At 36.9% G+C, this 12,444-nt stretch overlaps 1 protein-coding gene across 1 annotated transcript in view; it reads left to right on the top strand.

Annotated features, from left to right (window-relative positions):
• Positions 1 to 11,648, top strand: part of cps1 (carbamoyl-phosphate synthase 1, mitochondrial) — a 67,064-nt gene extending 55,416 nt beyond the window's left edge. Inside the window, exons 35-38 of the mRNA XM_085136371.1 lie at positions 1,337 to 1,396; positions 1,643 to 1,755; positions 10,294 to 10,423; positions 10,526 to 11,648. Coding sequence (XP_084992497.1) covers positions 1,337 to 1,396; positions 1,643 to 1,755; positions 10,294 to 10,423; positions 10,526 to 10,639 — 417 coding nt within the window. The 3' untranslated portion in view covers positions 10,640 to 11,648. The remainder of the gene's footprint in view (positions 1 to 1,336; positions 1,397 to 1,642; positions 1,756 to 10,293; positions 10,424 to 10,525) is intronic.
• Positions 11,649 to 12,444: the final 796 nt, after the last annotated feature.

The raw sequence follows: 12,444 nt of genomic DNA, 5'->3' as shown, positions 1-12,444 counted from the left end.
TGAGTTGCATAAAACAGACTTGAGCAACACACAAGAATGAATGTGTACTGCATAACAAAACTGACATCATGTAAACTGCATGTACGGTTGACCATGCTTATAATCCTCTGACAGAACAGTCTTAACTACCACAGTTACAATCAAACAAGCATCTGCGGACAACAAGAGTAACCCTTTTAATACTTAACTGAATACCTCGTTTCAGGGCTGATTTGTGTTTTCCTTTTATAGCTCTAGAAGATGTAACCTTGAAGTCATTTTTAGCATCAGTGGTGTCAGACTGTTCCAAGATTGGCACAATATGACCTGCCCTCCATTGACCTGAAGGAAAAAGAACACCTAGTTACAATCACATCCTTAAGATCGGAGCAGTTTGGTCTATTTAAACAACTGAAATTTAGATTTTCCGTACGAATGTAGTTGTCCTGCTCATACCTTGTTTTATAGATTATTATAGATTCGCATTATCAAGGGTTCTGAATTTAGAAGGATACCTCAAGAAATATGTATTGTTGTTTTTGTGTTTTGTCTTTCTTTCTTTTCTTTTTTAAAAGAATGTTTTTTTCAGTATTTTTTTAAGCACAACTGAAGTTCTCGGTAAGCTTGAAAATAAATTATGCAGTCAGTGTCTGTTGTCATAGCAAACACATGTACTCTCTGAGAAATCTTCCATTGGTTGACTGTTGCCAAAAGACAGATGGCAAAGTCATCCCACCAGAGTGAGGAAGTAAATAGACTGTCACTCTTTAAAAGAAAAAAACAAAACTGCTCCTTAGCTTGCCTCAGTTATCATATTCCTTATCAGAGAATCTGTTGTTTAGATTTCTGTTGTCTAGATATTGCAATGCTGCCTTTTTCTTCTCTTTTTTTAACTTCAAATTGACTGATATAACACACCTACCTACCAAACGAGAATGTCATTATGTTGTCTTAATTTGGAACAACCCTTTATTGCCTTTGTAAATGTTTAATGAATTGGGGGGGAAATGTGGGTATTCCAAAGGGATGACAATATTTGTATTATTGTTGAATATTTTTATAGTCAGAATTGGGCATATAAAAATTCCATTATTTTACAAGTTGTGCCTTATTTTGTAACAGCTTTTCTGTAGGGAAGTATCATGAATACAGTGTGATTTTGATTTGAAAGGGAAAGTGAGACAGAAAAGAAGAACAAACCTTCAATGATACAGTGCTGAATTTGTCTCATACAGTATCTGTCAACCATTACGGATCAACAGAGAAATCTGCATGCAAGCGCTCCCTCTGTTTGTTGTTTATGATGTTCTTATGTCATTTATTTTTTCAAATATCCGTCTGCTTCCCTCCCTTCCAGCATTCGTTCCGACCCAGTTTCCTGGCTACAGCAAACCAGCTGAAAGAGGAAGGCTTCAAGGTGATTGCTATTTCAAAGATAAGAGACGAGATGTGTTATTGAAAATCAGAAATATTTTCCTTTTTGTGATTTTCGGTCATTGAAAATCAGAAATGGCTTCCTTTTTATAATCTTCAGTTGATGAAGCTCTTCTGATTCCTGCTCTTTAGATTTACTGAAAAGAACTAAGAATTTCTTTTCTCCTTTCCCTTCAGTATTTTTACATTCTGTATGCGTTTGTAATGCTGCATTATATTGCTCTTCTAGCTCTATGCTACTGAAGCCACTTCCGCTTGGTTGTGTGCCAATGACGTTCCTGCCATTCCAGTAGCCTGGCCCACTGGGATGGGTGGAGACAACAGCTTGCCCAGTATTAAGAGGTGAGTAAATGTTCATTTAGATTACTAAATTGATGTTAAACCCTTCTGGCACATTTATTGAAGTGGCTCATGTGAAACTTTGGCCTTTAAACTTTGAAGCCAAGCTTGTGGTTTTCAGAGGAAGTGTTTAAGCATTAAATGAATTGTAACATATTAGATTAAAAACAAGATGTCTAATCAGCATAGTATGCTGCCTTAAGATCTAAAGCCTCTTCATTATCGTTGTAAGATGTAAAAAGATCAAAGAAGATTTAGCAGACTCTGAAGTCCAGAGTCATTACATTGACCAGTATAAGACTTGAATAGGGAGAATGATGAAATTATTTATAAGGGTAACATAAAGTTAAAAAAGCAGCTATGGGCAATAATAAAGTACAAAAATTTAACAAATATTTTGCACAACTTCCATAAATGGCACTGCTACTCTTCCACTTTTTGATGGATTTAAACTTGATTATATTTAGTATACTTTATACTTTGTTACGGTCCTATAGCGTGTCTCCTAAGTTGATTTTGGTTGGTCGACACTAATGACTTGTCATTAAATGATCATTTTCTCGTGTACTACTGCTCCACTTTCCAGACACACAGCACACTGTAAAATACTGACACTGAAGTCTGGTCACAGAGAGAAACTATCACAACCAAAGAAAATCAAAAATAGCACAAATTAGGTAGATAGTGATATATTTTGCTGTTGGCCACACCTCTGAAACATTGTAGGGAAACTTGCAGTGGAAGCTTAATTAGAGTTGCAAAGCAAAGAACAAAGAACATTATAGATTGCATTCTTTAATAGCATTTCACTATCTTGGTACCTTAACCAGGACATGTCTGGCGACGAATTGCTGTACATTGTTTTAACATTGGTCTGTTTTTATTGAATTGCTCAGTTGCCAGTAGTACAACCTGTTAAGAAAGTTCTACATGGAGAGAATTATTGTAGCACAGTAGCCGTGACTGTGACTGTGATGGTGTTCAGGTAACGATTCCACAAACAAGTAATGATCATGCCACAATGAAGCCATCTGGACCATATGTTCGGAAGTCAGCTGGTGAAAAAGAGGGTACGAAAAATGTAATAAGCCTAGACCAACACTAACAAACACATACAGATGTACACAACACTATTTGGCATCGTCTGTGCAAGGTGGCATAGAGGCCAATTCTTTATAGAAGGAAAAAAAACTCACAACCTTTGTTGTCACTGTCTGTCACACACTTTCAATTAGAATTCAGCCTTTTTTCTATGCAGTCTGTCGAAGGCCTTCAGATGAAAATGTAAAAAGAGACTGGGGCTGTGTGTGTGGGGACAGAAAATATGGTCTGATCTTTGTGTATGTTGGAAGTATACAAACACAATTTGCTTATTTGGTCATAATTATAATATTTGTTTGGCTTTGAAGTTGTTGTTTTTTTTGTCTTTTCTGAACATTCCTGTCCAACATTTGGATTACTGGCAGGAAAAATCTAACACTTGGATTTAATAACTGGCGGTACATCCTTTTGCAGCAGTAACCTCAAATAAGTGTGTTCAGTAGCTTCACATCAGGCCTGTAATGCTCTCAGAAGGTATTTTAGACAATTTTTTTTTTTTACAGAGCTCCTATATCTCGGCCACATTGTTAAGATTTCTTGAGTAGGGATGGGTACCGGTATCCGGTGCCATGATGGCACCGGTTCTGACATAAACGGTAGTAACCAGACCGAAAAGCAGCGCACATTTCGGTGCTTTATTTCGGTGCTTTTTTTCCTGAGCTGTGATACACTTTCTTCTTCCTTACATTTGTATTGGCGGTTGGCAAACAACTGAAAGGTGCATTACCGCCACCAACTGGTATGGAATGATACACTTTAGATTCTAGCCAATCATTTTAAGTTTCCGAGAATAGTAGGCGGGTCCAGGTACGTACGTTCTTTTAGAGCAGAGCTACAAATTAAAAACGTCCAAGGCGAAGCGGTCAAAAGTCTGGCTGTACTTCACAGCAAAAGATGCAAACTCAGCAGCTGCAACAAGTGCTTTAAGGTGATACTGTGATACTGTCAAAGGAGGTAACACCTCAAATCTGATGAAACACCTGGCGACGCATAGTGTTTTTTTTTAAAGCCGAGAAATGCGCCGTATTTGATAGCTTGCTGCGAGACCTCACACCGAGCACATCTACTGCTTGTGGGTTGCCTGTTATCGGACCCGGAATTAGCAACATCCCCCAAAAACCCGAAGAGGAGAGTCCTGGCCCCTAGCCCTGCCAGTGTAGCAGAAATGATGACGGATGATGATGGCAGCAGCAGCCGTTCTTCTCTGCGTGAGTAGCTTAATGTTGTTCGTGTGTAATTTACGTTGAGTAGGCTAACCACGTTATTACATTAATGCATGTAAGGTGAACAGCAAACACCATCATAGCTACATGCAGCTGTCTTCTTGTTTGATGGCAGATACTCCCTTCACCCTGGCCAAAAAGGCTAAAATGACCAAAGAAAAAGTGGAAAACAGTTAAACATGAGAGGTTTTTGGACAAAGTTTGTGTTTTTTTTCCATTGTTTAAGCACTGCTTCCAGCCAAGAATGATACCATATATGCCCCATAGCTGCAGAAAAGGCTAACATTGTTATCTTTTTACAAAAAAACAGCTGAACATGAGAGGTTTTTGGACCACTTTTGTGTTTTCCATTCTTTAAGTACTGGTTTGAGCACCGTTTAAGCACCGGCACCGTTTCAAAAGTACCGGTTTGGCACCGGTATCGGATAAAACCTAAACGATACCCATCCCTATTCTTGAGTGAACAACTGACTTGAGCTCCGTAACATTTCCAGTCTCAAGGTCTGGGCTCTGTCTGGCCAATGTGCAAATTCAGCGTCTCTTTCTTTTCACAGTAGTGTTGGGTCGTTCGCGAACGAAATGGCTCTTAGAGCCTGCTCTTTGAAGTGAACGACGCGAGCCGGCTCCTTATTGGGAGCCGTGAGGTTTTTTTCTTTCTTTCTCTCACCCTCTCTCTCGCCCTTTTTTCCGCTGAACTCCGCACGCGCGGCCTGTACTTTGCGCTGGGCAGAGGGGGGAGGGGCGTTAGTTACACTCGCAGCAGCACAGGAACAGAGCCAGAGAGAAAGAGAGTGAGGGACAACGTCACATTAGAAAGGTATAGTAATCATCCATTATTTTCAGTTACAGATGATAAAGGATTCAGAAATCATGCAGCCCCATATGACAGAGAATATGCATCTTCTTTTTATTTTAATATTTTAATTTATATTTAATTGTGTTGTGGTTTGCAGTGTTTTGTGTTGTTTCACGTTAAATTTGTTTAAAAGGAAAAAGCTGAAAATTTAAATAGTTAAAAGTTTAAAATGTAAATAGTTGTTTTTTGTATTATATGATTTCTTTATTACATTTTATGTGGAGTGAATAAATAAAGTATATTTATGGTGGCCCTTAGAGACAAAGCACGTACAAACTCCAAAACGCGTAAAAACTCCAAAACGCGTAAAAACTCAGAAGCACGTACAAACTCAGAATCACGTACAAAAGACAACAGAAGTGCTTCAGGATGCTAGGGCGCAGTGTTGAGCTTTTGTTACCTAGTGGTTACACAAGCCAGGAAGTATCAACAACCGGATTTGGTGTGTGGTAATAACAGGTAAATGAATTTTTTTTTTTTTTAATTATTTGAATAAATATGAGTGCTTGTCTATAAATACACAAACAATACACACATGCTTTCAATTGTGTAATTTAAGTGATCTGGGTAGCTCTGTTTTGGAAGTTCAGTTAACGCTAGAAATGTGTTTTGGAGTTTGTACGTGCTTTTTGGAGTTTGTATATGCTTTAGAGTTTGTACGTGCTTTGTCTCTAGGGGCCATATATAAACATATATAAATAAAACCACTTTTTTTAAATTAGTAATTCCTTTTCTGCATAATTTTATATTATTGTTAATGATTAAATAATTAAAGCAACAAAACAACCTGAAGAGCCGGTTCGGAGCCGAAAGAGCCGGCACTTTTTAGTGATCCGAGCCGAAAGAGCCGGATCTCTAAAAAGAGCCGGAAATCCCATCACTATTTCACAGTGTATTTACTTTTATGTTTAAAGTCCTTTTTTTCTGCGGCATCACCAATTTCTACAACAGCTTCAGCTAGTGAAGAAGTCACTCTGAAATTATCCTGTAAAATGCTCTTGAGCTGTCTAGAAGGAGCAAACCAACCCCAAATCCTCTTTCCACTGTGTTTGACTTTTGGGTGAATTTCATTTTGGCAGCAGCCCTCTTTTACACTATGGTTAACTTGCATACAGTACAGAAATCTCAATCACTGAAAAAGATTCCTGTATTGATTCCTCTTCATCTCCACCTTTTTGTCTCTGATTCTTGTTTTAAGTTGTTAAAAATATTGTATTATAGTTGGGTGACCATTCCCACAGAGTAGACTCTGCTAAATTGTCTTTACATCCACCTGTAAACTGATGACTGAGACGATCTTCATCAACTGTTCCAGCTTCATGCAAGTCAGCAATTACAACAGCAAATACAACTTTGAGATCTTAGATCTTCCCACAACTTCAAGCTGATTTTATTGATGATCAGGCTTTATGTTTGTAAGTTTGTAACTCAGCTTTTGCTGATGATTATAATTTTAGCTGTAATTTCTACTTGCATTATGAGTATTTAAATTATGTGATCAATGTGGACTTGTGTTTGTATTTGTTAAACTATGGTTTTGTCAATCAAGAGCTGATATAATGATTATCTGAAGCAGACTGATCAGGCGGGCAGGATGGGCAGGAGAAAATGCCATTGTCGGCAACATGGTCAAACCTGATTTTACTTTTTTTTTTTCTTCATAGCTCTCTTTGCTCTTTCTGTTCTTTTCCTAGTTGTAAAGTATCTGTGTCATTTCAACTTGCTGCATCTCTGTATAATTGTCTTCATCCTTCACTGATTCCTTTTTTTGTCTGTCTTTTTTGCTTAGAATGTAAAGTCAAGTCATCTTGTCTGATCTGATTTTTTGATGGATTGATTGATTGAATCTTTATTTTGAACATGTTAAAAAAGTACAACAACATAGAATTAAAAGAGACAAATAAACAAAGCAAAACAAAAAATAAAATGAGCAACCACAACTACAAATATCTGTCATGTTCAAAAAGGAGCAGGAAGAAGCATGAGCTTATTTAATCCCACCCCTTTTCCACTATCTAGTAATTTATAGACTCCAGAAATACCTCCTTGCAATCACATTATATGTCATGTGTATTTTTTTTTAAATTATTATTCTTTTTTTTTTCTTTTTTTAATATATATACATATATGTTTCTATCTATCCATACATACGTATTTACACATACGCACATATACACATTTTCAATAACCCCATTAACACCTCAAAGGATACACAACCTATATATATATATACCCATACCAACATACCCGTGCACCCGCACACACATAAAAATATTAGACAAGAACACCCTATCAAATCTCTACCTCTTCCCTGTACCCTGTAAAAACCATCTCCTTAAACCGCTTTTTAAACTGTGCCATGCTCGGACATTGCTTTATATCTTTACTTAGTCTGTTCCACAGTTTCACTCCACACACAGAGATGCAAAAACTTTTTAATGTTGTACGGATACGAGGATGTTTTAAATTTAATTCCCCCCTCAAATTGTATCCCCGTTCCCTTTTTGAAAACATTTTTAGAATATTGTCAGGAAGCAGGTTATTTATTGCTTTATATATAATTTGTGCAGTGAGAAAATGAACCAGATCTGTGAATTTGAGAATTTTTGATTTTAAGAATAGTGGATTTGTATGATCTCTGTAACCGGTTTTATGGATTATCCTTATGGCCCTTTTTTGTAATATAAAGATTGATGATAGCGAACATTTGTAAGTATTGCCCCACACCTCTGCACAGTAATTCAAATACGGTGCAATCAGGGAACAATAGAGAATGTGGAGTGATTTGTGGTCCAGAATGTGTTTTACTTTACTCAGGATTGAGACACTTCTTGAAATTTTGTTATGTATATGATTTATATGAGACTTCCAATTTAATTTATCATCTATAATCACACCAAGAAACTTATGTTCAAGTACTCTTTCAATTTCCACACCATCTATATGAATCTGCACTTGTGCATTTCTAAGGGAATTCCCAAATAAGATTATTTTAGTTTTACTTAGATTTAGCGATAGTTTGTTCCTGTTAAACCATTTTTTAATTTTGCACATTTCTGATGTAATTGTATCCAGCAGCTCCTTTAGATTCCCCCCAGAACAAAAAATATTTGTGTCATCTGCAAATAATACTAATTTTAATATATCAGATGCCTTACAAATATCATTTATATAAATAATAAATAATTTTGGACCCAGTACAGAGCCTTGTGGAACACCACAAGCAATGTCCAAGCATGATGAGGAATGGACACCCAGCTTCACAAATTGTTTTCTGTCACTTAAATAATTTTTCACCCATTGCAGTACAACCCCCCTGATCCCGTACCGTTCCAGTTTATTAATTAATATGTCATGATTGATTGTGTCGAATGCTTTCTTGAGATCCAGAAATACTCCAGCTGCATACTGTTTCTGATCTATAGCATTCGTAATCTCCTCAATTGATTCGATTAATGCCAGAGATGTTGATCTTTTTGATCTGAATCCATATTGACTGTCAGAGAGTAATTTATATTTATCTAAGAATTTGTCTAATCGTTTATTAAACAGGTTTTCTAGGATTTTGGAGAATTGTGGTAGTAAAGAAACAGGCCTGTAGTTTGTGAAGTGGCGTCTATCCCCAGTTTTATACAGCAGCACAACTTTAGCTATTTTCATTTTGTTTGGCACTTTTCCCGTCTGAAATGATAAGTTGCAAATATATGTTAGAGGTCCTACAATTCCTTCAATGACCTTCTTGACGATTTTCATGTCAATATCATTACAATCAGTTGATGTTTTATATTTACACATGTGTACAATGTAAATTATTTCTTTTTCCTCCACTGATGTGAGGAACATTGAGTTAGGGTTCCTATCAATCAGGTTTTCACTACAGTCTACTGATGGCAGTGACTCAAGAATTTGTTCTGCCAGTTTTGGTCTAATATTTACAAAATAATGATTAAAGCTGTTGACCTTATCAGCAGTGTTTTCCATAATATTGCCATTGTCGATAAAGTATTGAGGATAACTTTGCTGTCCAGAATTATTTTTAATGATACCATTTAAAACATCCCATATTCCCTTCATATTATGTTTATTGTTGTTCATAATATGAAGGGAATATGGGATGTTTTCAAGAATCTGTTTCCACTGTAGAGAATCTGTGGGGTATATGGCCTAAAGCTATGCGGTTCTGGTCAGGCGAGTTGGCTGCCAATCAAGCACAGTAATAACAAACCATTTGGTAGAAGTTTTGTCACTATGGGCAGGTACAAAGGGCTGCAAGAAAACAAAAATGGGTTTTTCCATAAAGCTCGTCAGCAGCTGGAAGCTCTACAACTTCCTGGCAGACAACCTGCCATTTGCAGGCACCTCAAATAATCAGACTGTGGACAATTCAAACTCAAACTTGAATCATCTTCAACTCTTGTTTCTTGTACTCTCCCCCCACACTCTAGGTCCTTGATTTCCAAATCAAATCAGAATTTACTTTTATTTGAAAGGGGGATTTTTGGACCAGTGAGCAACACTCTAGTTCTTTTTTTCTTTACCCCAAATAAGAAGCTTCTCACATCTCTGATTTAGGAGTGGCTTAATATTAAGAATGTGACGGTTGTAGCTCCTTTCCTGAAAACATCTGTTCATGGTGGCTTGTGATACACTGACACCAGTTGTGAAACCCAAGTTCTTGAATCAACTGCTCACTGGTTGCTTGTGCACCTTCCCAACAACACTTTCCTGTTCCAGTGAACTCTCCAATCTGTGGACTTTCTGTGGCTTAATCCTCCTTGTTGACGGTTTCATTTGTCTTCCCAGTGACTGTGTTTCCATGTGCAAGACTGAACTAGACTGTAAATATCATTTCTTAATGTTTGAATAGTAATTTAATCCAATTTAAAATTTAATATTCTAATAATCTGAGATTAATTTTTGATTTTAGTCCTCTATAATCCATAACCAAAGTTAAAACACAAAATGAATGAAATATTTCATTTTACATAAATAAAAATGGGTTAAAAAAAGTTTTTCATAATATTCTTATATGTAGCACCTCAGAATCTTAACATTAATATCTTAAGAGTTAATACAAAGGAGTTAAATCATTGACAGATTGACACACTCACTCTCACACACATCAGTTGTGGGTGTAGCTGCATATATGGCAGGCATCAGAAACATTTGCTGCATTTTCCAAGGAAACTTTGGCACATAAGGTTCAAGGATCAAACCTTCAACCCTACAGATAGTAGAGTCTGCTCCACCACCTGAGCTGCATCCACCCCATCACATTTTGTTTGAGTCAAAGTTTACACTGTGCTTTGGGTTTAAATTGGATGATTTATTTTAATTTTTTTTTTGCATGTTCTTTTATAGACTGATCAGTGAGGGTCATATCGACCTGGTGGTCAACTTGCCCAATAACAATACTCGCCACGTGAAGGATAACTTCCTCATCCGTAGAATGGCCATTGACCATGGAGTCCCACTCATTACCAATTTTCAGGTCAGTACTATGCTGCCAACTAAAACTGGTGGTTTTATTTACAATCTGACTCACTGTGACAACTGACGGACTTCTGTTTTATTTTTTTCCTTTCTGCGTTAGGTGGTAAAGCTATTTGCTGAGGCTATCCACTATGCAGCTCAGCTGGACACTACAAGTCTATTCCACTACCGGCAGAAAGAAAGCCAACAAAGAGGGTCTGGCCAGCAGGGTTAGAATTTCCTCTCCAGTCCTGTTGCCAAACAGCAATATTAAGTGAGAGCAATATTTTGTACTATTTTCTTATAACACTTGGAGCCGAGCTTTCCACATTAATGGGGAAATAAGCCCATTTTAAATAAACCAGAATTCTCCTAAAGTCAGAGCTTTTACAATAATTAAACTCTGCCTTTTCCCAAAAGGTCAGACGGGTCATTAGAATAAATGTCCCGAACTAGGAAAGAGATGAGTGTTGTACTGGATTAGGATAAACATCAGCCATCGAGTTTCTTCATAACCTGGCAATCCAAAAACTGTTAATATTAATAGCTAGCAAGTTAAAAAGCATTATAGAACTAATTACTAATAATTAAAGCCCTTTCGTTGGAGCGCAAAACCAATTCTAAAGGGTGACTTATAAAGGAGTACCAGAGAAGGTAATTACACTGGATTTTCAATTATGTAAATCCCTAAGGAGAGTTTATGTTCTTTTGTTGTTTCATTTATGGCTCTCGCTGGATGTAATGAAATGAAAATTTTCAATTTCTCAGCTCCCCTCAGTAAATTTTAATGCTACTGGCTTGGCCAAAAGACTTTACTAATTTGCTCTTGTTGAGGCATTTTATTGTAGTTTGGATGGTGCTAAAGATGTATGTAAAGCATGTACTATATCCATAACTTTCAACATAAGTGTAGATAAACAAACTGAAATAATAGACTTTCCCCCATTTTGGTAAGAAATCACTGTTATTTTCAAGGGCATCGGTCTGGAACACAAACTTTGAAGTTTGAAGATGATAGCAACCTCTGTTTATATATTTTGATCGATCTCTGTATATACCATATGTTTCAAATTCAGTCTGCATGTGAACCTGCGGTGCATTTTAATGCATCAAAGTGAAAACGCATTCAACCAGACGTTGTGTTGAAATAATAGTCTCATATTTTGTTACGTGCTTTTGGTAATAGTTGTTTTAACAATCAGTGAAACACAATAAAGACTTATTTCACATAATGGATGCTCTTTGTGTTGGTGTTTTTCAGTGCGCTTGTGATGGTCGTGCATTAAAATGACTGTCACTCCAACATGTAAATGCTTTTAAGAGCCCCGTCAGACACAGACACACACACACACACAAATTAATTTGGCACTAAAACGTCAAATTGAGAAAGACTAACAATGGCGACAGTTAATTCTAAGGCCAGTTGTTAGCTTGTGATCAGATCATCTAAGTCATATTTACTGCCAATGTGTATGAAGTAAAAGCAAAAATCCCAACTTTATAACAAGGCTTGATATCTGTGGCACTGTACACTACATGTTAAATTTGTTTAATACTATTATATGTGTTAATACAGTTCTTACATGGACAATTAAGACCAATTAAGATGACTTTTAACGTCAGAATGTGATGTACAAGTTTGGATTTATTTGGGATTTTCTTTAATCCACACAGGCTCAAAATTAGACATGCATACATGAAGTGATGCTGAAGCGTGCTGGTTTAGCTCAGTTGGGTATGCAGGCGACCATATGCCGCACGGCTGAGAGTGGACGGCCCGGGTTCCAGTGTGACTCGTGGCCCTTTGCTGCATTTCTTCCCCTCTCTGTCACCCTCAGATGAGAATAAGTTGGTTAGGAAGGATGACCACAATAAAATGAGTTTTACAATACTTTGGCATCCTCTCAATCCATCCAATCAAGAAAGATGCCCCTGCTCCAGAATAAATACACAAGCTCAACGGAAATTTACGGCTGTCCACACAGACAAGCTAAATGTCTTCTGAAAAGAAAAGTTTTACTGTCAGATAAGAGAAAGATT

This window comes from Neolamprologus multifasciatus, chromosome 16 (assembly GCF_963576455.1).
Source record: "Neolamprologus multifasciatus chromosome 16, fNeoMul1.2, whole genome shotgun sequence".
Taxonomy (NCBI): Eukaryota; Metazoa; Chordata; class Actinopteri; order Cichliformes; family Cichlidae; genus Neolamprologus; species Neolamprologus multifasciatus.
Note: the sequence above shows the minus strand (reverse complement) of the source record. Positions and strands in the feature narration are given on the sequence as shown.